The sequence below is a fragment of the Coloeus monedula genome, assembly GCF_965178545.1.
Source record: "Coloeus monedula genome assembly, chromosome: 1".
Taxonomy (NCBI): domain Eukaryota; kingdom Metazoa; phylum Chordata; class Aves; order Passeriformes; family Corvidae; genus Coloeus; species Coloeus monedula.
Window position 1 is genome coordinate 63,806,056 of NC_138781.1, and position 27,440 is coordinate 63,833,495.

The window sequence follows — 27,440 nt, forward strand, 5'->3', positions numbered from 1 at the left end:
TTTTTTGTTGCAACAGAAGGAAAAAGTTGTCTGGGAAGAGAGGTGGGAAGAACACCCAGGACGGTGTCTCCATTTATCCATAGTTTAAAGGACACGTTACAACAATTAAAACAATGAAATCAATCCAGAATATTTACTCTATTGACTTGTTAAGAACGACCTTTATTCAAGCAGTCAGCATGTCAGTTCTTCTTGAATACCACTGAGAATAAATGCTACTGAAAAATACCAATTTTTAAAAAAAGTTCAAAACATAAGGCATTTGTTCTTCCTGTCTTTAAACCTAGTGTGGAGGGACTGGGAAGACGATGAAAGAAAAGGTAATGATCTGGTTAAGATAAGAAAATAATTCCAGATCATGGCAATGCAGCTGGCAGACTACCAAAAGGGTCTCCTCTGAAGAGAATTCAGTTTTCAAACTGTAGGAAACCTGAGTCAGAAGCTGTTTGAACAGTTTCCCAAGAAAATACTGGAGAGGGCTCAATAATAAAAAGACGTATCAAAAGAAAGCCAGTGCGACTGGCAGGGTAATTGAGTAGGAGAAGCATGTTTAATTAGTAACTTATTTTCAAGGCACAATTTCCTCCTGATTTATCCATGGCTTAAAATATTTTATCTCAATTTTTGTGAGAAAAGGCTGTGATCAAAACTGATACAGAAGGAATGCAAAAAATTTATGCTCACAATTCTGACCTAGTCTGAAAACACTAAATAGTCACCAAAATAACAATAAATGGAAAGATATTTAACACACAAATTATTTATGTTACCCAGTAAGTTTCTCTAGTAGCTGGAGGTTTTTCTGCTTGTTGGTTTTTTTAAACTCTTGAATGACCAGCAGGCAGAACAGAGCACTACACACTCAGGCTAGCTAGTTAACAAAAATGACCTCTAGCCTGTGGGGCAGAGACACAGTAGGTGAGTGGAAGGGAGGGCTATCAAACAACAGCTTTCAAATAAGCATTTTACTTCTCTTATGTTCTTTGACCGCTGTAGTTTAGCAGTTGCAGGTTTATGCAATGTACATAGACATGAACCTTTCATTGACATTGAAACCCCAAAACTTCTAGTTAATAGTATATTTCTCTTTACCAGAGGAGCCCAGTATGTGTACAGGTAGCCTATTTTCAGTGCTGGTACAAACTGTGAGCAGGACACGACGAGAAAATAGAGATTCAAGAAAAACTTGAACTGTTCATATAAAACCTAAAATGAAAAAGAAAACAGATAAATGTCTTAAAATCTGTACCCATAATATACATAAAGTATACTTTTTCATGATAGGAGATATAAAAGCATTATCTATCATACTATTATAGATGGCACTATTACAGTACTTATATGGAACAATATATTATATATCATCACACACTACTACATTATTTAATATTATACTGCTATTTTTGTTGAGAAAAATCCTTTGATAATATTGCCTTGCAATTTGCTTTTGTATTTTGAAAACTGGACTATGTATCAAGATCACTGGGCAAATATTTAAATACAGGTACTAGGATATCTTTATTAATAAATCAAAGATTTGGTCTAAACTCAGAGCTAATTAGCCAACTTTTAAGTGAAGCCACAGTAAACTTATCACAGAATACATTGTCCCATATTCCAAAGCAATGACAGATGCAGAGATTCCTTTGGTAATTAAAAGCACCACTTCAGCAAGTGCATGTTCTCAGGATTGCTTTGGTCATAATTACAATGCTAAGAACATTATTCATTTCATAGAATTTTGAATCTGCAAAGACTTTCACATATTTCTTCAGTAAGCCAGGGTAACATGGCACCTCCAGCAACATTAAGAGAAGTGGTTACTGAACTTGGAACACTGAGACTTCAGAAAATGAATAACCAATTATTTCAAAGATAAAACATTCAAAGGAGATCCAAAAGCCACATTTAAAGATTGTCTCCATCTTTTAATCTTAAAATTCAGTTAATATTACAATGACTTCTGCATAAAAATCAAAGTTATTTGACTCATATTTACTGCTTTTACCAGTCCAACATTATTACTTAATTATGTAAAAACCTCTGTTCTAGGAAAAAATATTCAGGAAAGTTCATTTCAAAGTGTCTTTCTGGCAGGCACAAAAAAGTGGTGGTACCTCAAAACTGCCAGTTCAGCTAAAGACTACCTAAACAGCCTCCAAGCATTAGATTTTTTTCCAGAGCATGGAATGCTATTTCATGATTTACCAATAGAACTGTAAAGGTAAAAAAGTAAAATCTGAAGTTGTCGGAAAGATCAGAGCCTTCTTCCAAAATGAAGGTATTTCAGGCTGAACCTGCATCTTGTGTTGAGCCTGGTGAAGTTCATACACTCATTTCTGCTAATATGTTTAACTGTTTACAAAAACTTGATACACCAGGTCAAAGAAAAGTCCACAGACTACTTTAGGAGGCGTAAATCTTGTAGGAGAAGGTGGAAGTTAAAAAGCACCTTCCTACAAATCTTTTGAATCCTGACAGACCACTGACAGTTCATTCAATACAACGCTAAGCACTTCAGTCCAGTAAAGCAAACTGAAAAGTCTCCAGCTACATAAAACTAATAAAACTACTGCCTTGAAGTTCAGGAGAGGTATCTTCAAAATCTGCCCATCACAGAAGGTATGTTTTATGGAAACACACGCAAAATTCCTAAGCAGCTGTATCAAGATGTATAGGAAACTATAAATGGAAATTGAAAGACTGGTATAAAGGGAGAAGCAGCAAGTATTTTACAAAATGTTCAGAAATTAGGTGATATTTTGGAAATGTTACAGCTCTTTTAGCCAGCAAGTAAAATTCTGTTAATCTAAGCACTATTTTAAGTTTGTATTTGGATATGAAATCATTGAATATTACCCATGCTTCAATGTTAAAAAAGCCATAAAAGAGAACACAAAATTTCACATTATGAAAATTTTAATGAGAGTAGATCACTGGAGTCAATATTTATGACTTTGTTATATTTACGGGTTTAGAACCAATACAGGGATGTTCCCTACAAATAACTTCTAGGAAAGCAGCATAAAAAAAAGACAGCTACACACTATTCTAATCAATGAAAAGTCTTAAATTATGTCTAAAATTAAAATTTGAGAACACTTCATTTTCACCAACTATTGGGCTTTACATTTAGGATCTCACTTCATTTTGAAGTTTCTGATGATTTTTCAAATACTAGCACCAAATTAAAAATCTTATTTGGCCTAAACCCAAGATTTTGAAAATATCAAGAAAGAACAAACATTCTCTCTCACAATAGGGAATTGCAAACTATGGCTAATCCCTATAGGGAACCTGAACCTTGCTCAGGATTTGTAATCTTCACTGCAGATTTCTAGTTGCAATAATCAATGCCTTACTATATGCTTAATGAATTTTGTGACCTTTTGGAAAGCATATGTGGCTTAACCAATTTCAGTGTATTTAATAATTTAAACTTTGGAAGAAAACATTTACTTTGTCCAATAATGATGAGAATATTTTATCCACATGTGATAAGTGACATTTTATTTTCCTGACAGGAGATCAGTCTTAATTACAAGGCCATTAATTTTTTTTGCTGTTTTAATAAGGAAATGCATTAGAAAACACCTGCCATTCACTGGACTAAAGAGGCCAGAAGAATAGAATCAATACTCTTACAAATCAGTATGATCACTTAAAATAAAAAATTTAAGACAAAGCATGTCGGTATTCAAAAGTACAAGACATTCAGCTTTTCTATGGGACACAGAACTCTGGATGGTATTTGTAAAAATATGAGCGAAAGTGTAATACTAAAATTTCTAATATCACAGTAGGATACATTTTTAGGTTTAACTACTTAAGTTTCAAAAGTTGTTTCTCTGTTGCTAAATTTCATTGTAACAAGAAATTTTTTTAAAACTATGAACTAGACAAAACCATAATGTCTCTTTTGTCTTCATATGCACAGTGCATATGACAAACAAAAAACTGAAATTAAGGTACAATATGGCTTCTTAGGAAAAAAGTGACATAAAAACTTTCCACTCCACAACAGAGGTATTTCCTGAAGAACTGCACTCAAAGTCAAAAATACCTGCAAAAAAACTGCAATAACAAATTCAACCCTGAAAAGTACTAAACTAGGCCTACTTTTGACACAAACTGAAGATGTTAGTTGTTTTTGTCCTTTAAGGAGCTGTCCATTTCGGAATTCATTATTTATTATACTTTCAATGGCAAGGAGTATGAGAAAATATCCATGGGACTAAATTGTGATTTTCGACTATTTACTCCTCAATTGAAGTCAGTCCTGTGCATGCAGAAGTGCTTCTTTTTTAAAAAGGATTACAAATTTCTAATGATTAATAGAAAAGTGCAAAGAAACCCATCTCAAATTTCAAAAGCTTCATTGAATTCCAACCACTCAGACTGCAATTAAGTACATATCCCTTTGAAAACAAAACAATTTAATAAAAATGCAAACTTGTTCTCAACTGTTACTTTTCATTGAAGTCATTGAGACAAATATAGAAAGAAAAAGAAGTATCTGAGCAAATAAAATTATCTTTTTGCGGAGTAGTCAAAAAACACTACAGAACATACAGTCAGCCCAACACCAGAAAACATTTAGTGGCCTTACCCCAGGTATAAAGGTAAAGATGTTGTACTTTTGATTTTTTATGGCATTTTTTGGGTATTTTTCTTCACACTTTTCAGGACACCCAAGCCACACTGTGCGAGCCTTCAGGTCTTTCTTTCTTCGACAAATGTTTATGAGCCAATCAGAACAACTGCAAAGAAAGACAATTGCTTATTTTAAAACTAAAAATATACTACGTGACATCACAATTTCCAAACCTGGAACCCCTAAAGGCAAATACCTACGAAAAACAGGCTTAAAAATGTTTGCCACATGTAAATAAGAACGCATGATGTTAACTTCTCAAATTTAGGGCAATTACAGAGTATTCAGCTCATCCAGATATACACATATGTAAACACTTGCACATTATTTGCAGACAATCCTAATACAATGACAAGTTTCACTACACCTTACCCTGAAATAGATCCAAAAAATTCTAGTTAATAAGATTCTGCATTGTACCTTGTAGTTCCTTGGCTAAACTCTTTATCTTGGATTACTAACACTCAGATTATGCTAATGATTGAAGAGAAATAAGGCTTCTGTTCAATACAGTTCAAAAGATTTCAGCAGCTTTGGATACAATTTCCACATAATTTGCGAATCTTCTGTTTCCTCCATACCACTGCTAACCCCACACTGTCATATATTTAAAAAAACCAAACCAACAAAACCATTCAAAACAAACCCACTATGTAAATGCAGATTGCACAATGACCTGTAATGGGGGAACTTCAGTTCACAGAAGAAAGGAAGAGCATCCTTGCCTAACCAGCTTACAAATCTATTGAAGAAATTTAAACCATGAGCAGTGAGATAGAGAAGACCTCACAGCAACCTTTAAACAACTGTATTTTGGGCAAGGATACAGGAATGATGGGAAGAGATCACAACAAGGAGGAACAAAAGGCTGGCAAACAGAATGATGCCTCTGAGGCTCAAGAAACTTTACTAACAGCCGTAAAACAAGGTACAAACATGGATGTGACTCAACTCACATAATGTAATCAGCTTAACACTTGCTAGTACTATCTACAGGCAGAAAGATATCCAGAAACCATTTGCAAAGAAAAGTGGGTTCGCTGTACACTGCATATACTTAGTTTACAATCCCATACATTAAATGAGAATTTATCTGTATTTATTTTTTAATACAGTGAGGAGGTGCCTCAGTCATGTTGGGAGTCTGTTTTAGGCAAGTGAATCAGGAACACTGTGCAGACAGGCCTTCCGTGTTCTTCACCTACTGCAGTTGACAGAGCTGATAACAGCAGATTTTGGCTACATCAGCGGATGAAGTTTAAATGAGAAACAATTTCTAGTGAGGTTTTCAAATATACTGGCATATTTGATATTTTGATGCATCAAAAAGATAACAACCATTAGGAAATTCTTACAAATTTTATTCAAACCGACAGAAAGGATTTGGCTGAGATCAAGAGGGAAATTTACAATCAAATCACCTCAGCACTGTTTACTGGATTAATTCTATACAGTCAACCTATTCATATGTATTTGTACACACCTGTAAGACAACAGAAGTCACAACCAACACTGACATGTCAAGAACAAACTCTAAAATGGAACTAATTTCACTCTGAGAAGAACCAGTTGCACTACTGTTTCAGAGCACATGTCTGCTATTGACTCCTGGGGCTTTGAGCACCCTGATCCAGTGAAAGATGTCTGTGCCCATGCCAGGGAGCCTGGATTAGATAATCTTTAAAGGTCCCTTTTAACCCAAATCATTCTATGATTCTATGTCTCAAATAAAATTTAACTCTCAAGACATAAGAAAAGTAAAGTAACATATTCTTGGAACTGATGCAGTTGGAAAAATCATAATTGCAGAGTAGCTTATATAAAATCAAAGTAATTTCAGTGAAGGTCTGCAAAGCTTTATTTAGAACTTACTGGGTAATTGACTATTGAATATTTCATTTTTCAGACCACAAAAAACTAGAAGAGAGAGGGGCACATGAAAAGCGCAGATCTGAATTCAAGGCTGTCTTGACAGATTACAAAAACTACCTGGAAGACATAGAATGCAGTTGAACAGCTACAAGTGCAACACAGTTTACAGAGAAATAATCAACTACACAAATGCAGAACCAGAAAATGCTCAAAAAGGCAGCAGCTCGGTTACTGCAAGTGAATATTATACATGTGCAAAAAAAAGACATCTGTTCAGTGTGGACAAGCATACTTGTAGCTAGTCATGAATGTATTCCTTTCTCTCAATCAGTGCTAGCATGATCTCAGTTGGCTTACAGGACCATTCTGAATACCAAATTTCAACAAACAGGCCTACTGGGAAAACAGAGACCACACACAAGAGCAACAATTACAGGTCTAGAAAGCAGGGCAGGCTGACTACAAGATACACCAAAAAACCAGAGCTGTTCACAGAAGGCTGAGTGTGGACCTAATATGGTTTCAAGTATGTAAGAACCAGCTGCAAAGAGGAAAGTGACAATTATTCTCTAGGTCCACCATTATTAACTAATGACAGACCTTCAACTGTGGCAGATCAATAAGCAGGGTGGGCACAACATGGACAGATATTGAGTAAAGTCTTTAAATGACGGGGGTGGAGGAGAGTTAGGAAGGCTGGAATTGCTGCAGGTCTCTAAGATGTGGTTAGACCAGACATCAGCGATAGATATAATTCATTCTGTACAGGCAAGGAATCAACTTGAAAGCTCTTAAGGTTCTTTCCTAGTCTGTTTATTCACAATTACAGAATCATGAAACACACAAATACTGCAGGAAAGGAAGGCTGATAGCTAGTTTACATTGCCACAATCCCAATTAAAGTGTTCTTGTATGTAATCTACATTATCCCATGCTTGTAACAAATTAATTTTGCCAAAGAATGGAATTCAAAGTTGTTGGTCTTTTTAAAGAAAATGAAAGGTTATGCAATAGTGAAATCATTCAAAGCAACAAGAACTTTGCTATGGAAATACCACTACATCAATAGTCACAAGCTGACCTTTAAAATACTTCAATTTTAAACGCTGCATTCTTAAGATTTGCTCCCCAGAACTTTCACTATGGAATAGACATCAATTTGGTTTCATCCTATGTAAACATGCATTTTATTTTTGTTACAAATAGAAGTCCATTCATCAGCTTTCTCCAGTCACTTTAAAATAGCAACAAAAAATTAATTCTATCACAAAAATTTTAACAGTGTTAACTCTACTTTCAAAATTCAGCCCTGTTATTTAATAACATACAAATCAGAAATATAATTATTTAAACTTGTCTTTAAACCGAAATGAACAGCAGTCTTGCTATTTCATGATTCCACAATCAGTTTAATGGCTATGAACAGATCCTGCTGCTGTTGAGATGTCCACTACCTCCCTCTTCCCCTAACAAAGGTGTGGATTCTTGCTCCTTCCCTTGTGCTGGCACAAAAACTCAGGCAACTGCATGGGAAAACCAGGCCTGCAAATCGATCCAGTTGTAAACTAATGCAGAATAAAAGGGGATTATTTTCAGCTATATCCATCCCCAACCTTTAAAATTCTAAAAAGCTGTAAAAATAGTTGAAACAATGCAGTTTATATATTTGCAGCAGAAGGCAGAATGATTCCAGTCAGTGCCAACTTGATTTTTTATTTGATAAACTGCTCACGGCACTAAAGCTTTAAACTTGTTAGTTTCCAGGGCAGGGTGTGGAGACACAGAAGAGACACCTTAGTTATACAGTGAGAAGTGTAAAGACAGATCTGTAGGAAAAAAATTCCAAGGAAAATAATTTTTTCCTGGAGAAAGTGAGCTGGCATGACAGCTCTGCCTACAATCCTGTAGATAGAAATTCCCTGACAATGTTTGAAATCCTGCATTGCTCAATCCTTTTTTGAATTTGAACTGTAAACAGACTGAATCTTTGATTAGGCACAGTCTCTTTTGTAGAATCATTTCCTCAGACACTAAGGACTTCTCTTGCTAAAATTAAACATTCATCTAAAGCAACATAATTATGCTGCCTTCTTTGCCATGGAGTCTCCCCTCCTTGAAACTACTTTTTTTGCTACAGATCAACAGACACCATCATGACCATTAGATTAGCAAATGCCAAGAAGTACAGACACAAGAGTGATGTCTGACTGGGAAACAACTGCAATAACTTTGATAAAAGGGATTTGACTGACACAGAGCTATCAACAGTCAAATTCTCAGAGGTGAGAAAGTCACAGATGATGAAAATATTACAGTTTATGCCCAAATCAGTATTGTCATGGTTCAGATGAGCTTTACTATTGTTAAAATAGAAATCAGTTAGACTCTGCTATTTACAGTCTCAGCAGCAATTACTGCTTTATCCCAGGAAGAATACAAGGTGGACATGCTGGCCTCAGAAATCCTCATCAATTTACATTAATTAAAAATTTTAACACCAATGAAGTCTACCCCAAATTTTTGTAACTCAGATTATCAACATCCAGCACATTTCTAATCTGTTCTTGAATTAACATTCCCCAATACATAAAATATTTTTGAGCAAGGGTATAGACCCTTTCATGGGCTTTATGTACTCAGTAAATTTGTATGATAAACGAGAGTATCATTCTCCAAGCTTCAAAGAGCCTAGAAACATAATGTAAAATGTAGCATGATCAAGACACAATTCAGATTTTTCTGAACTCTTATGTAAAATCACATATTATGCTAGGGATTCAGCAATAAAAAAAAAATAAAGTGCACCCTTGTTCACTGATTTAAGTTTGTATTTCAAATGCCCTTGCCTAGAAAATTCAACACATGTACAGAAAGTCTTTTCCTTAAGCTAGTTATAAGCCATGTTGTCTATATCGATATAAGACTGTATATATGAAAAATTACCTGATTTATAAAAGAACTTCAAGGCATATCTATTAAACAGCTTTTTACTAACCTGCTTCCTAATGTATTTTTTTAATGTGAAGGAACAATAACCACAGTCTTCATATTAGTAATCAATACCATATTTAAATGAAAAACAACAACAAAAACCCACCAACCACAAAAACTCCCCACCAACAAACCAGAATCTGAAGTAATTGTTAAATAAGAACCCTTAACTTTTTCATAAATAGAGAGTATCTCTACAAGTCAAAAGCTAAAGTAAAAGTCTCAACTGACTCTACAGCTCTAATAATAAAGGCTTTTTTTATTTTCTCTTTTCATTACTTTTATCCTACAAGCTTAACTGCCAGTATCTTTCACAAAACAGCATTTTCATCAGAATGGAAAGATAATATAAAAGCTTTATATTGTCTGCAAGGGTCAGCTTTTCCTTATTAGGTTTTAAGTAGCAGAAACTAGTTCTGCAAAGAAAACATACTGTAATTATTGTACTCAACAGGTAGCTTCAGTAATCAGGCCAAAAGCAACACAGTGGTCATGTCATTCTCAAAAGATCAGCATTTTCCCATGCTTCTGCATAACAAATGCGTTGCAGATTAATTGAAAGCGTACAGGCCATCTTAGAGCCCAAATTAATCCGAGCATTTGATATCCCCTTCACTTCATATGGAAATGCCATTCAATGGCACCATTTTCATAGGGACAAAGTGGTTTTTGATAACAAGTGGAATGTAAATCTCATGAGAAAGAAATCAATCCAGCCCAAAGAGCTCCAGAGTATTGATCTATGTGCATTATAATTTCACAAGCCTGAAGAGAATTTGTAAGTTAAAGGGGAAATGATTACAACCACAAAACAGATGCTTTATCACAAAGTTTTCTTTTAACTGTGCTATGAAAGCAAGAAATAAGCAGTTTCTGAAGTTAAAAGTTATATGGGTTGAATTAAGCCTTCAGTTTGTCCAATATCAAAGACAACATTTGATTTAATTATGATTTTTTTCTTGCAAATGTGAAAACTCTTTAAAGAGTTGCTGATTTGCAAATAAAGTTCACACCATTCCATTTTGATCGACAAGTCTATTGTCTAAACTGAAGTTAAAAGCTGAATAAAAGATTTCTGTAAAATCATTTTTCAAGTACACAGAACTTTGTCAAACCTTCCATATTTGCTTCTGCAAAACAGGTGAAACTTTTTCAACTAAAAAGTAACAGTTTGTAATGTAGCAACAAAAATCTATAGAATATAAAATCCTAAAGCTGCAAAGTAAGAGATGGAAAACTTCCTCTCACAAAAATGAGATTAATCTTAACAATGCAAGACAGACAAAAACCCCCACTGGGTATGGAGGTTTTTGTTTGTTTGCAACAAGTAAAGTGATTTTGAACACAAACACAAGACTTCGACTGAGAACCGAAAAGAAATCTGGGGCCCCCTGAGCTCAGATCCAGACTAACGCCTAGTCTTTTGTTGTGTTCATCTTTCTGTCACAGCTTTGAAAAATTTACAATTTCATTTGAAGCACAAAAAGAAATTCTAGATGTTGAAGTTGAGATTTCAACCTCACCCAGGTGCAGGTATGAGGTACTGATTTCCATATAAACAAAGTGAAATTTTAAATTCTGTTTAACTGAATAGGTCTCAGACTGCTTTAATCTTAACATTACACTTAAGAGAACTCTGTCTGTCTTCTGAAAATAAGTTTCAGTTGTTCATATACCATGTATACACCAACACACAGGAAAATTGTTTTTTCACATTTTCCTCTCAATTTCAAGAAGGCAACACACGGTTGTATCCCAAACCAATACCTTACACCCCATAAAAACACTGTAACTAATTCTACTACATAGTGTAAGTAAATACCGCAGGTATGACAATAGCCTCCAAGTCTCCTGCATGATTTTTTGCATGATCCTAGGTAACTTTATCAACTGCAAAATGACATTTCAAAAACTCACCTATCCTGTGGGCCCCAGCAAAAATTTGTAAAGTGCTATTATAATGAGAAACCATTCCAAAAAGAATAACTTACACTGACAGCATATCCCTGACTTTTATCAATTACAAAGCCTCAATAATGCTCTCAGCCCAGATGAAACCTCCCTACTACAAGGACGGGTATTTACACATTCACTCAGAAATGCTCATCCAAGACAAGATTTCTATCCAGCCTAACTGGACCAGTAGATAAGATACCACGGGATTCACCTTCCTTCCACAACATTTTCCATACCTCATCTGAGCAAGCATCTGCAGCTTTCCTGTGAGAGTATCCTCTGTCTGCTAATGTCCAACTGAAATTTCAAGCTTCTGCTAGAATCAGTTCATCATTTTTTCATTATTTTTTCCATGAAAAATGAAAATTATCTGCTATGATGTTCCGATATAAAGAACATTGGTGTGATTAAAATGCCTGTAGGTATAAATGCAGGACCAAATGGACTCTTTATTGTGTCCAAATTCAGATGAGGAAATCAGCAAAGCAGAAGTCATACTCCCCTAAAGCCTCTTTCTTAGTGAAGACTTTTCCTTCTACACACCTACACTAGCAGTAAAATATGTATAGAGCGTGACAAAAAAAACCAAAACCAAACCATAGCACAATTTTCTTTCTCTTTTCCTTCTCAAAAATCCATCACAGATATGATTCAAGTAACTGAAAGAACAGGTTTGAAAGTTTGTAGGCTTGAAAGCTGAGATGTACCTCTCAATTTTAAAAAGCAAGCAGGAACACGATATTTTTCAATCTTCAGCACTAATGACAATTTGTTGTGACATTCTCTTACAATCTTTAATTAATTCCAACATAAACTCACCTTGCACTTGTCTGTCTCTATCCAAACACTGCAAATTCCATGTCAGGGTGCAGTCTTTACTGATTCGCCTATTTTCATGAAACTTACAGGAATATAACCACAGTAACTAATAATCACTAGTACTCACAGAAGTGAACTCACATAAAAGTATATTGTTTGAAAGTTATCTCAATTTTAAGACATGTCCAGAAGATTAACAACTTCTTTAAATACTTAAAAATGTTTTTTTCAACAACTAAAATGTAGATCTGTACCAGAAACAGTGCTTCCAAAAGCCATTTACATATATAAACACTACTTCTGTAAACTTTTTTACCTTACTTCCATCCTTCTACCTTCCAAACACTTAATCCCTATAATAAAATTAATAAACCATGAGGCTTTGTTAAATTATTATATAAAACAGAAATCAACACAGATTATGTTTTTTAAAGCTTTGTAACAATTATTTTAAAAAACGGAAGGTGTACAAACGCAGCTTTGCTTAGGTAAAACAACGGGCCTCTGAAAGCACCATGAAAACCACCTGTGAAGACTTCTATCTAAATCATTTCTAAAAACATCTGCTAAAGCATTTGTCATTTAAATTCACTGAAATTGCTTCACTCACTTCACTTGACTGATTCTCAGATTTTATCATTCCAAATTAAATAAAAAGGAAGATCCTTAATAATCCTAACAGCAATTTCTCTATTTAGAAGTTTTGCTAAAAATTAGTAAGAAAATTACTATTGCAAGGTATTTGCATAGAGCAGAGTTTGGCACAGAAAGTTTCTAAATAAGAACCAAATCACAAGAGCTAATTCCAGTTGTAATTCACTCCAAGACCACAAGTTACATTTATACCTGAACCTTTAAAGTTGAAGGGTTAACTAACCATTATAGTTGATGAATTTGCTTTTTCCTTACAGCAACATCAATAGATTTATATCTATTGTCAACTTAGCACAATAATATCTGCAAAAGCAAAAGATTTAACCCCTCTATCCTAATGTGGTTTTGAGTAGCAGTGAGAACCAGGATACATGCCAAATTATGGACCTCAGATTAATACAAATTTAGTTCATGTTCTCTCTTGCAAGTCAGACAGGCAGACAGGAGAGGCACAACAGCATCAGCTCTTCAGAACTGTTTTTTAACAGCTGGCAATGTCCTAGTAAGGAAAATGCAGGCAAATAAATCAAAAGATTCATGATAAGCAAATTATTCCTTGTTCTGTACTCTGCTAATATCACACAGTACAAAGTTACTATTTATTTAATTAGTTAAAAACTTTAATTAAAAGTACTACTATGTGACAAACCTAGTACAAAGGAACTTCCAGCCGCCACAGATAAACCATTCTAAGCCTCTTCTTCTCTGAGAAATTCGGGCTCTTGGTAGAGTATGGTAATCACTTTCATCATTTTCAAAGCCTTCTTCTGACATCATCAGTGGCATTTCATCCAAATGAGAGGACTCATCTTCCACTTGGTACCTGGCAAAATGAAATAAAAGCACTAAATAAACAGCCAATATATCACTTTTTATTACTGGGATCTCCTAAAGTAACAAGTTAATTTTTGCCATATGGAATTTTATTAGGGAGGTATTTTCATCTAAGCATCTCATGCATTTTTGTTAACACATTAACAAGATACTCTGATTTTAGTTAAAATTATGTAATACAGCAAAAAGGCCTGCAATCAATCCTAGTATAAATAATTCCAGGGAAATTCTTGTTTTTTATATAATCTGTGCATGCAAAGTTGCAACCTCCTACTTTTCAAAGGATTCTCTGTAAGATTTTGTTAAACAGAAGTTACTTCACAAAGCTTATAGCAGACACAAGTGACTGAGTTTTCTTGGAAGTACAGACTTTATATTTCCACCGTGCTTCTTCAACCTGCTTTCCTGATGTCTCTTCTTGTGTGTGCAGGCCTTTGAGCCTCACTTTCTACACCACTCATCAGTATCTTGGTTTTAATTACAAAAACATTATAGTTACACTTATAATTCTACACAAAAACTTTCAGTGAGTCAAGATCTGCTTGTGGGACCCATGGAAACAACATTAAGCTAACAATGGCCCTTTCCTCCCCAGAAACTATTATCCACTCTAATTTTACATGTCTGGAATGCTTTTTAAGCTAAGACAAAACACTGGAATAGTCAGTAAGAAAATTCCCCTATGTGCATGCAAATTGACTAACTTTCATACTCATACTCATTTCATACTTTTATACCTTTGGGAAGATGATTGAAAGAAGATGCACTGTTACTCAGAATTGGTAAGTATAATTTTTATGAAGCTGTATTTACAGTCATCTCTTACAAGGCAAATCCTGGAACTGTCCCATTTTCTCCACAGCAACCTAAACCCAAACCATATTAAAATAGTAATTAACAAAACTGGAAATTCATTCCCTTTATGTGAGTGAGCAGCTGGAGTGCATGGAGCTCTGCCAAGGGATGGATGAGACTTCTGGGTTAGGAGAGAACAGGTAAAGGCAACATTTTAGTAGGTGTCTCCTAGAGACCATCTGAACAGGAAATGCATGCAGGTGAGGCCCTTTACAGACATAGAGGAGCAGCTTCACATTCTCAAGCCCTGGTCTTCACGGGGAACCTCCACCACCCTGGTATCTGCTGGAGGAACAATGCAAAAGGACATAGGCAGTCCTGGAGGGTCCTGCAGCACTTGGACAACAACTTCCTTCTCTAATTACTCAAGAGGAGCCCATGAGATGAGATGCTCTGCTGAACCTCATATTCACCAAGCAAGGAGGGGCTCATTGGGCGTGTGAAGGTCAACACACCCTTGACTGCAGTGACCATAAGATGGTGAAGTTCAAGACCCTGAGAGCAGGGAGGAAGGTGGCAAGCAAGGTCACAGCCCTGGTATTCAGAACAGATTCAGCCTTTTCAAGAACTGTTTGAAAGAGTCCCATGGAATAAGGTCTTGGGGAGAAGAGGGGCCCAAAAAAGCTGGCTAGTATTCAAGGATCAGCTACTCCAAGTTCAAGAGATTCCCATTCAATGCGATGGCCCTGACTGGACAAACAAGTAGCAGTCCAAAAATGAAGACACAAAAATGAAGTGCACAGAGGGTAGAAATCACGACTGGTAACCTGGGAGAAATACAAAAACAGTGTCCAAGGTTCCAGGGACAAAGCTAGGAAAGCTATAGCCAAATGTGATTGAACCCAGCCAGGGATGTCAAAAACAAGAAGTTTTTAAGTACACAGGTGAGGTAAGGAAGACTAGGGAAAATGTCGGCTCACTGCTGAATAAGACAGGGGATACAGTTACACAGGACACAGAAAAGGCTGAGGTACTGGATGCCTTCTGTGCTTCAGTCTTGATCAGCAAGACTGAATTTCAGGAGTCCCAGGTCTCAGAAAGCAGGAAGAAAGCTTAAAGCAAGGAAGATGAGTTAGGGAACACTTAAGCAAACTGAATATGAATACCATATACATAACAGAATGTATATAATAAGTAATAAAATATATATTTTAATATAATTAATATATTACATATTATTTTATATTATTAATATAATATGTAATAGTATACATATTATTACTATTATATTACATACATTTATATATAAAAATACTAAAATGTTATGGGCCCTGAGGAGATGCACCCACAAGTGCTGAGGAACCTGTCAGATGCCATTGCAATATCACTTTCAAAAATCTTTGATCAATCATGGCAATTGGGAGAAGTGACTAAAGACTGGAGGAAAGCAATGCCACTCCTACTTTCAAGAAGGGCAAGGAGGGCCCAGGGAACCTGCCCTGACCTTCCAGTCTCACCATAATCCCTGGGAAGGTGATAGAGCAGCTCATCGTTGGAAACCTTTTCCAAAAAAAAAGGACGAGAAAATCACGAGGAGTAGTCAGCATGGCTTCATGAAGCAGAAGTCCTACTTCACCAACCTGATAAACTTGTAAGATTAAAAAACTGGCCTGGTAGATGAGGAAAGAGCAGTGGATAGCGTCTGCTTACACTTCAGTAAGGCCTTGGACACTATCTCCTATAAAATTCTCATAGACAAGCTGTAGTAGCTGAATGAGCAGACAGTGAGATGGACTGAATTCTGTTGTAATGGCCAGGTCCAGAGGGTGGTGGTCAATGGCACAAAGTCTAGTTGGAGGTCAGTACACTAAGCCAGTGTACTCCAGAGATCCATACTGGCTCCAGTCCTGTTTAACATCTTCATGGATGATGTAGAAGATGGGGCAAAATGCACCCTCAGCAAGTTTGCAGACGACACAAAACTGGAAAGAGTGATGACAGGCCAGATGAATATGCTGCTATCCAGTGCAAACTTGACAGGCTGGAGAAACAGGATGACGGGAACATCACAAGCTCAGCAAGAAGAATTGCAAAGTTCTGCACCTGAACAACCTCACTCACCACTATATGCTGAGTGCTACTCCAGGGAAAAAGCCTGACAGCAAAGAATTTGGGGATCCTGGTGAACACCAAGTTGACCATTAAGCCAGCACTGTGCCCTTGCTGCAAAGAAAGGTACCGGTATCCTGGGCTGTATCAGGCAAAGTGCTGCCAGCACATCAAGGGAAGAGATCCTTCCCCTCAGCTCAGCACCAGGGAGGCCACTCTGTCCAGTGCAAGAGAGACATGGCCATGCTGAACGGAGTTCAATGAAGGGCCATGACAATCATGAAGGGACTGAAGCATCTCTCCTACAAGGAAAGAATGAGAGAGCTGGGACTGCTCAGCCTGGAGAAGACAAGGCACATGCAGGATCTGACTAATGTCTATGGACCTGAAGGGAGTTTGCAAAGATGACTGAACCAGACTGTCTTCAGTGGTGCCCAGTCACAGGACTAGAGGCAATGCGCACAAGCTGAAACACAGAAGGTGCCATCCCAACATCAGGGAACACTTTTAACATGAGGATGACTGAGCACGGATATGAGCTGTTCAGGGAGATTGTGGCATCTCCATCTTTTGAGACATTTAAAATCTGTCTAGACACAATCCTGGGCAAGCAGCTCTAGGTAGCCTTGCTTGAGCAGGAGGGAGTTCTGCTGACATAGAGCAGTCATTCAGTCGAAAGTCTTGATAGACAAAGCCGGTATCTTTTTTAAAAGCAATATTACAAACACGAGGAATGAGCATGTCACCATCAAGGCACCATCACTGGGCTTGCATTTTTTCAATTCACTATATATTTAATACAAAAACCTGAAACCATTTCCTTTCACCCTAGATTTTCTGTGTTGAGCCCTATTGTATACAAGAATATATATTAAAAGCAGTTATTAACTTTTTTGGATGCCAGGAAAGGGAGGGAGGAAACAGAAGGATTGAATATTAGATTTCTATTGAAAAGGTACACCACATACTTTACACTGGCTATATAATAAATTGGTATCAACACAGTTAAGAAGTAAACTCTAATAAGGAAGGGGAACAAAGACCCCCAAACCTACTATTGTTTAACAAGTCTTCTAGACATTCCCTCTTTTCTTTGGCAGGTAATGCCCTGATTTCTACACCTCCTTGGAATCACTTGGTATGGAACACCACTAAGGGATGTTGATGTGTTCCGAGCACATCAGAAAATATTGTATAACTAGGAATAATAATAAACAAACACCTCTCACACCCAGTTTCAAGTCAACTGAGTATCAGAACCTTATTAGACCTTGTGAAAAGAAATCTTCATCAGTTTCAAATGGTGTAAAAGCACCACCACACTGTAGAAAACACAACCAAAGTTTCAAACTAGATTAAACTGTGCTAACATTAAAGGTTAAGAGTTCCCAGAAAGTTATGTGAGAATATGGCACAGAAAATGCTTTCCAAATTATTGCTAAGAGCACCCACTTAAAAAAAAAAAGTTTAAAACAAACATGAAAAACTTGATCTTCACAATGTTGTTTGCAATAAGCTGTATCTGATATTTAATTTAATATGACAATCTAGCTATTATTATTAATGGACATTAAGAAAAAAATATAAAAAATTCTCTTCACAAAACACAGGAGTTATTACAGGTTAACATCCATATTATCCCAAATTACATTGATTGCTCTCAGACTAGATCAACACTAGGTAATAAAACCACTGCTTGAGAACACTCAAGATATTACATTATTCTTAGACTTCCAGTAAGACAGGCGTGCGTTTAAACATACTCCTGTTCCATGCTTTTATAATCTTTTCTAATTAAATTTGTAAATTACATTAGCACGGTTTTAACAGAGAGCTTTATGTTGCATTGTGTTTTGCTCTTGGACATCCAATTAATGATGTATTTTAACACCCCCCAGTGAAATCACAGTCTGCCAGCTGTAATGGAGTATACAAGATATCAAAAAGTAACACATCCCTTTTACTTCCATACAAAGTTAACAAGTGTCTGATTTGAAAAATAGTATCTCTTATAAACAACAGTAACACAGTAAACATGGTAAAATCTTTGTCGAAGGAACACACTAAAGCGAGAGAATCACAGGAGAGAGATTTGACAGAGAAAAATTCACACATATGCTGAACATTTAAGTCTATTTTGTAAATGTGGTAATATTTGCAGAATACATTGCTCTTCTAATCATAATTTCTTTAAGATTTGTTTATCATTGTATTAAAGACAAGGTTTTTTTCCCACCATCGGTATCTAGGTTTGCACCTTCAAACATGGAGCTTCACCAAGTAGTGAAGATAATGAGCATAAGCACCATCGTGTTTGGTAAGCCTGACTTCAACATACAGCCTCTGAACTGGCAAGCAATTCATTCTGTTTCAAAAGCAATTTTGCTATTGTGTTGGAAAACTGTACTTCAGTATTTAAAAACAGTAAGATAATGAATAATGGATTTTTCATAACTAGGATGAGGACAAAAATCTTTGTGTCTTTGTTACCTAGTATTTTTGTGCACTTAATTGCTTGCAGTGCTGATTTTCCTTGAGTGACAAATCAATTAAGTATAATCCTAGAAACTTGTATTAAATAGGGAAGCACTGAAAGCAACATGAATAAAGAAGCCAGAGTGAAAACATCAAAACTCTCAGCATGACTGATACTAAATCAGGTATGAATTTACAAAATATCTTTACAAAATATGGTTTCCTAAGAAAAGGGGAACATTAATATTAAACAACTTTCCACAAAATCTGACTACTATTAGGAATATAATTTAACGGATTTAGCTGAAAGGAAGTCATGTACAATAAATACTTGTAAGTGAAATTTTGATATAAATATCTGCTGTGAAAATGATGCCTCAAGTCACATGTACCTACATCATTCCACTTTGATGGCTGTTTGCCAGAGCAGATGCAGCTGCAGAGTTTCACAGGTATTGTAACAGGTAATGGAAGCCATTCTAAGTTATTTAAACCTAACTTGCCTACCTATTTAGATCCATAATACTTTCTGTGTTTTCTGCCAGCTTTCCATTACTCTAAAAGACCAATATTCAAGGCTGCAGCAGGAAGGTGCAAGACACAACAATTGTGGCTGCATGTTTTTCTGGTTTTACTCACTCAACAAATGCAGCAGCAGTATTTATGAAGATTTTTTTTTATCTCCTTGATTAAAAGACCCAGGTAGAAATATAAGCACTGTGTCAGATACTGCATAAATATTTGTTCCTCATCAGCTGTTACTTTTGTTATAGACCATCATTCACAAGACGGAAAAACAAAGCTGATGTCTTAAAGCAGTATTTCTCAAATCTAGTGAGGGAGGAAAAACAAATGCATGGTCATGAGTCTATGCATGAACTGGACCCAGGAGATGGCTGTGGAATGCAGAGTAGCATGGAAGAGAGGCTGCAGTGGAAAAAGTCTCGAGTAAAAAAAGCTGAGAAAGACCAGCTGAGCTATTGCCACCCACCACTGTGACCACGTCCCGTCCTGCAAAGAGCTGGTGATTTGGCTGAGTGGCTGTGGCAGCCACAGGACTCCCTCTGCTTCCTGTTACAGGCAGAGGACAGAGTAAGCTGCATGATCTGTCTCACTCATATCCTGCTCTACCTCCAACCTATGTGAACGCTTTCCAAGTCTGAAGACAAAGGCAGGATCTGCCAAATTGTAGAGAAGCAATAGGAGAAAAAATGACGAAAGTGACAGGTATATCCATACGAAGAGCAAGAATTGTTTCTTAAAGGATGACCCACCAAATCAGCAACTGCTGCAGACTGCCCGTATCACTGACAAAACTGTTCAGATCATGTCCTGTAACAAAGAAAAAATTCCCAGGAAACTGCAGCTGCATAAATTTTATTAAGAGAGGATAATTCATCCATAACCATGTTTATAACTATACAACGTATTTTCATGTAACCCTTCCTCTTAATCAAATAACCAGTGTATTCATAAAACAAATTGCTTTGCTAGAAAGTTACCCAAGAAAAATCAAACTACAAGTACTTATTTTCCTCAAATATTACCTTAATTTCTAAGAATTAGAAGTTACATTTTCCTCTAATTTCAAACACCTCTATGCTTCACAAAGCAGCAAATTTTGTTAAACTACAAAGCAATCATGTTGTTCCTAGATTACAACAGAAGTTGAAAAAGGAAAAATCTTCTACAGCTAAACACATGAAATTGAAAGAATTTATTCCAACCTCTTCCTAAAAAACACAGAAAAGCTATATCAGAAGTTTTTTAAATTGATTAGAGCTTGCCGCTATATGTCCCTATTCAGCTTTAGCTGTGCCTCTAATGCAAGTACACCCCTAATCAGTGTTACTTGGGAAGTCTCTGAATGCAGGTCCTGGCATAAAAAAAATCACACACTCACACAAAATAATGCTATTACAAATTTTTATAGAGTACCACAGTTAATACTAAAAAAGAAAAAAAAAAAAAAAGAAAATACATTTGGACAGCTTTTAAGGATGCTGGATATTTGTAGAGCTGAACATTTATATCCAGGATCTTTGAAAACTTAGTACAATGCTCTTGTCATAGTGCATGTTTATCCACTGGACAACAAAATAGACAGAAGGAAAAACTATTTCTACTGCATGCAGGCAAATTTATTACTGACTGCATCACTGAGATGAGTAAGATCAAACTCTGCAATAAGACCAAATAAATCACTGTCCCCCTGGCCCCAAATGATACAGAGACATAATCTGGAAAACCTCAAGGCAGCATTGTTGAACTACTACTATTACTACAAAAAATAAAACAACAATATTAAAAACAACCAAACAACTAAAAAAAACCCCAACAACAAACCCCACCCTAAAACCAACCAACCAAAAAAAAACCCCAAACCCCAAACAAACAAACAAACAAAAACCAAACAAAAAACCACAAACAAGAATCTGCTATCTTCTGCCTTGCAGAACTAAGGGAAAAACCCTTCTATCTGTTGAGATAAAGGCCTACCAGCATAATACGAAGTTATTACCACAGCAACTCCCTCTCATAAGTAGATTTTATAAAATGGCTTACAACAGATACTAAAACTACAGGTTCCACCAGACACCTACAAAAATCAAATATTATGAATTCTATGTGCCTTTTCTCTCTCCTACATCACACTTTCTTACTAGAACAATATACAGAAGAAGCAAATTGAAAAGATCTGTGTAATGAAGCCTCCATGGAAAAAGGCACCTGTCCTTATTACCCCTTGCTCACCTTACAAAGCACTAGACATACCCTAATACAACACCTTTTGAAACCCGTGACAAGATGAGTGAGTCTCTGTATTTAACAGATACCAGAAACACCTAGATACACAGCAGGACCTTAGGAAACATCATCTACATTCACCAGAACCCTGTTTTTAATTAGTAGGGTATGTCATTGATTAGAACAACGGGGCCATTTTATCATTGTCACTGGGTATTGTTATTGACATTGTAGCCCAATCAATTGTTTTCTCTCCCTGTTCTTAGCAATCCAAATGCCTGCCCAAGCAATACAAATCACTGTATTTAGATACTATAGATACAAACCAGGAAGGCATGCAAAAGCAATAGCTTAAACATGCAGTCACTTGTGCCTATGCAAACAACAGCAACATCTGCAATAGTAATTTGAAGTTCTCAAACTTTTTTTTTTGCCTAATGATTAAAACGCTTCAGATCAGAATAATTACTGAAAGAATAACTGCTAAAAATTATTACTGTCTGTACACCTATCTTGGTGTGAAAGAGCATTACTAGTGAAGAGAAAAACATAAAGACAACTTTTTCCAAATGCACAGTTCTACATAATGCCAAGTTGAAGAACTGCAATTAAAAATCACTTTTTTACTAAAATCACCTAAAGTTCCTATGTCATCTAAATTTGTGTCTGCAGATAAAATATGACAAACTACTTCTCAGGTATCACACCAATGAAAGTGCCATTGTTTGTAAAATTATTTTACAGTTGCTAATGTGAGCAACTTTATATGCACGTCATATGGTTACCTGCAACATTAAATCATTAAACTTTGCTCTGAAAAGTAAAAGCCACAGAAACTAACAATGACAACACACACTGCATACAAGGTCTGAAAATATTAACATATGGCAAGACTATTTTTCAAAACTTACACATCAAACTCCTTGGACCTTTGTCCTAGGCAGAAGTCCCAGAATCTGCACCTATCCTAAATTACATGTCAGTCCCAACCAGCAGTGTTATCCTATAAATAAAGCCTTCAGCAAAGAAAGCAAAACGCAGTTCAGGAATGTGAATACATGAACTACTCCTTTTTCTAAACACTAGAGGTACTCTATAACTTGAGATCTTGAAAACAGACCCAACCCAACCACCGTTACACAAATACAGCATCCTAAGTATAAAGCTGCCATGCAAACAACCCTGTTGGAAGAATCAGAACTCAGAGATGGGATCTCGGACTAAACCTAAAAGTCACTCAGTGATATAGTTCCAAATAACAGGGGCAAATACCTGTCCAAAACCACAATCCAGGAAAGGCTAATGACAAAGGGCAGTATGTCCTGCAAGACAGTGACATCAATGTTGAATTTTTTTAAATGAAAAAGAGACAAACACTTTGGATTTCAGGTAGAGTCTATAAAAAAGGGGGGGCAAGAATTCTCCTGGAAGAAGAACAAAAGGACATACATGATTGAACCACTTTGTAAAAATGGCATAACAGTACAGACAACTCTCCTAAGGACTATTCTAGTGAGACTTCTTCACACTGCCTTTGATCCTTTCCTCCTTATGCTGAAACAAAAGATAGAGGTGTCTTGGAATGAATATATATGTATTTGAATATATCAGCATAACATACAGCTGTGTAATTTAATGTGTTCTCATTCCCAATACACTACAACATCTACAGATCAGCACCTGTAGCCTGAAACACCAGGAATAACGCATTTATTTGTTCAGAGTTCATGACATTTCCAGCAAGTATCAGCTGAACCTGTAACATTCGCAACTTTTGGTATCACAGTAACAACTGATACATCTCACTTTGAGTTGCTACCTCCTGCAAAGATTTCTGTCCTACAGAAAGCAGATACAAATCATCTGTAATGACGCATCCATTTTGCTGCCATTCCTGTCTGCTTGTCACAGAGGAAAAAAAACACAAGACAGGAACTCTGATTTAAACAAAGCACCACAAGAACCGGGATGCTGTTAGGGAGCTTTGTCCACAAGGAAGTGCAGGTGTACCAGTACACATGTAGGGAATTAACAAGTTTTAAGTACCCACTCCTACACACCCCCACAGCTGATTAACTTCCAGGAGCTTCTGTGATCATGTCCAGAGTAGCAGAATGAAGAGCGTTAACAATGCTATTTTTACAAAAAAAGTAACATAGCTATTTACAGTTTATGTTCCTGGACTTAACAAGTTACTGCTTCCGGTCAAACAACAGATGTTTGAAGAAGTTACTGTCACTTTGCAACAGCAGTTTTAAAACACAGATGTTCAAAAGTCAATTCAGTTCCATCTTTGGAATGTTTTATCACAGACGCTATATTAAAATTCAAATTAATGCCAATGTTGTCAGTCATTCAGCTTCATCCATCATTTTCAAGCTCATTTTCAAGATGAAATATGTAGGGCCATTCAATTAACAGGTGTGTAGGGGAGAAGATGAAATTGAAACCTGTAAAACTCTGCCCAGATATTGTAAGAACTTTTGTTCTAAACATTCAGAAATACCCAGGAGGAGATTCACGGGAACTAGCAGCATTTCAGAAAACCGTACAAGATACCAAATATCACTGCATATAGCCCATTCGATGGGTAAACTCCACTGATATGTATCAATATTTGGGTTTTTTGAACAATTATGGACATTTTACAAGGCTTTCCAGACCCACAGTTATACCAATATAAGTCATGAACTTTCTGTGAACGCCATTCTACAAGAGATGTTAGGTCCTAAAAGATCTGATTGTTGCATGGCCTCATCAAATAATATTTTCAGTTATTTGGAGACATTATTCTTAGTTATTACACATGAAATATCAAAACCCACTGGAATATGAAGAATAACATCTAGACTGTGAAAATCACTTCATAGTTTAGAATTAGGACACAGTTCTAACAAACAACTGAAAGGCAGCACAAATCAAGGTATTTTAACAAAGCTCACATCAGACTATCCCAGAAGTGAAAAAACCCCACAGAATTACAGTACAAGCCTTGAGTACTGTCTGTTGACATTTTTATTTCTTCTTTGGTGGTTCACTGTGGAACCTAGTCAAACACCCTGAGAAATCATAACCATACAGACTACAAGATTGCTGGGAACAGCTTTCATTCAAATGGAAAGCATCAGAACAGTATTACTACATTAAATCATCTTATTTTCTGTGTACTACAAAAATTGGTTTGCAAGTATCAGGGAAGCATGTGAATTCTCATTGAATTTCAAATTCTCCAGACTTCCATTTCCTTTTTTCTGGAATAGATTTCATTTTTTCTATTATACATACTTCACATTAAATAAGCTACAGATCACCAATTGTTAAGGACCAAGTATCCTGCATTTATCTGTACAAAAGACACATTACCCTATTATTTGGTTCTTTTTTTCCTTCTTGTGCAATTTTCTTATTTGCTAATGACATAAAATAAATAAACAACAGTATAGTCAGTTGCCTTAAAACAGAGTTGTTCCATCAGTGGCAAACTGCAGAGACAAGCAACAGAGGTTGATCTGTTCCACAACTTACCCTGCCACAACCACCTCATATATCCAGTAGTGCCATTCATAAATACACTACAGTGGCTCATACCATGAATAATCATGCAAGAGATTTCCTTCCAGTGACTGGGTATCTTTCATGACACCACCTTTGTGAGGATCTGGAGTGCAAGTAAATGTATGTCACATAAGGGAAAGCTGGTAAGATGTGATGTTCTGGTACCAGCTCAGGAGTCCCAACACCTCTCACCTCAGCCCTATTAGGCTAAACACAAGCATACACTGACAGCAGCAAGCATGAATAAAGCAGCTATTTTGTTTATGGATAAATGATGATTGACTACGGTTTAGTTCCTTATCAGCTTCAAAATTCCACCAGGCTTCTTGTTTTCCTGCCATCAACGTCACGTGACAACGAGCACAGCACAGTCAACTTCCTTCCTGCATTCAGCAGTTGATTACTCTGGGGTTGAGGACAACAAGTCTAACAGATGAGAACAAGCCTCACTGCACATTTAAGGCGAACCCGAATGTTCTCTGGTCCTCCTTCTCCCTCACCATGTAAATAAAAAGCAGCAGCTAATTTTCCTGTAGATAACAACCTTCAAGCTGAAGGACAAGGTGCTGAACCAATCGGCTTTTCCCCCAAGCCTTTTTACAACTATACAAGTTGAAAATCCTAAACAATAGCAAGGATTTTTCAAGTTAATTTTAAGTTGAACAACCTTTTCCTCCAAGATGGATTTCCCTAATTGCTAATGGCAGCACATGAACAGTTCTCTGTCCATCTGAGATAAAGATGACAGAAAATGTAATAACTCAATTTCTACTGCAAAAGTAGTAAGTTGCCCTTAAGCATCAGAAATAAAAGCAGAACATGCATGTGTTCATTGAACCACAGGTAACATTTAATATGTATTTTTAATTTTTTTTTTAACATACCTTAACATATACAGTATGAATATATAAAATACATTAGTCTTGTCATGTTTATTTATATATAAAGTACATCCCAGGACATTTCACGATTCTTAGCTGGCTACAATTTTATACAGAAGTGTGCATATTGTTGAAGTTTCTTTAGGTGTGTGTGGGAAAACATATTCCAGCTTTAAAATATGCGCAGTCTGTCTAAATAAATCTCAAAAGCACAAAGCGCACTATAGGCAAACCCTGAGTATGAAAGTCTTTGTCCTTACTGCAAAGCAAACTATAGCAACACTGGCAAAGACTCCTACAGACTGCTTAGCTCAAGCAAAAGAAGTCATCCTATAAATTAGCTGTGAGGCCAATAAAGGTTAGCAACTGATGAGTTGTATTAACTGATGTTGCCCAGCAGCAGGACAATCAACTGGAATGAAAAACACTACCACAATTAAGTTAAGGATGTGTGTATAAGATTTCCAAAAGACTGTAAATTCTTCACTGAAGAAATAAATCACAGCACATCAAAGACTCTTGAAGGTCCAGAAACAACAGCACTGGATTAAACCCCATATACCAACTCTAGTGTATTTTAATGGGTGTTTGTTTCTAGACATCTTCAGAGATATGCTGATGCCAAGATGATTACACCCTTTTAGGCAAAATCCTCAAGCATACATGCACATGATAGGTTTCTGCATATCAGAGACCTCAGTGACTTCACTTGAACACTCTCATAAGTATCTGACATCAGGACCTTTGCTGCAGTTTCCACAGGAATGCAAGGCTTCTTCAGAGTCTGTGCTGAAGATAAAGATTAGAAAAGCATGATGAATCATTAATAAAGGCATAGAAGTGGTAGTTCAATTACAAGCTTAGAGCCATAAGACTTACAAGTCGGCTATCTGCACTGCTGTACTTCCCCTTAGACTCTACACAAGACAGCTGTGGTAGACTCTACGCAAGCATTCCCATGTTTTGTTACAGGTCCATAGGACACCTCCCAGAGGTGCTCTCATAATGCCAAGGCAAGGTATTCTTGAAGGAGAGTGACCAACCTACTCAACTCACATTATCAAAAATAAAACCAATAAAGTGAGTGAAGAGGCTAG

The 27,440-nt window shown here is 36.4% G+C and overlaps 1 protein-coding gene across 3 annotated transcripts in view; it reads right to left on the reverse strand.

Moving 5' to 3' along the window:
• Positions 1 to 27,440, reverse strand: part of ATP9B (ATPase phospholipid transporting 9B (putative)) — a 154,474-nt gene that overhangs the window by 125,087 nt on the left and 1,947 nt on the right. For all 3 annotated transcript variants that reach the window (XM_082288844.1, XM_082288843.1, XM_082288842.1), the window contains exons 2-4: positions 13,596 to 13,769; positions 4,610 to 4,760; positions 1,093 to 1,206 (exon numbers count right to left, since the gene is read on the reverse strand). In XM_082288844.1, coding sequence (XP_082144970.1) covers positions 1,093 to 1,206; positions 4,610 to 4,760; positions 13,596 to 13,769 — 439 coding nt within the window. The remainder of the gene's footprint in view (positions 1 to 1,092; positions 1,207 to 4,609; positions 4,761 to 13,595; positions 13,770 to 27,440) is intronic.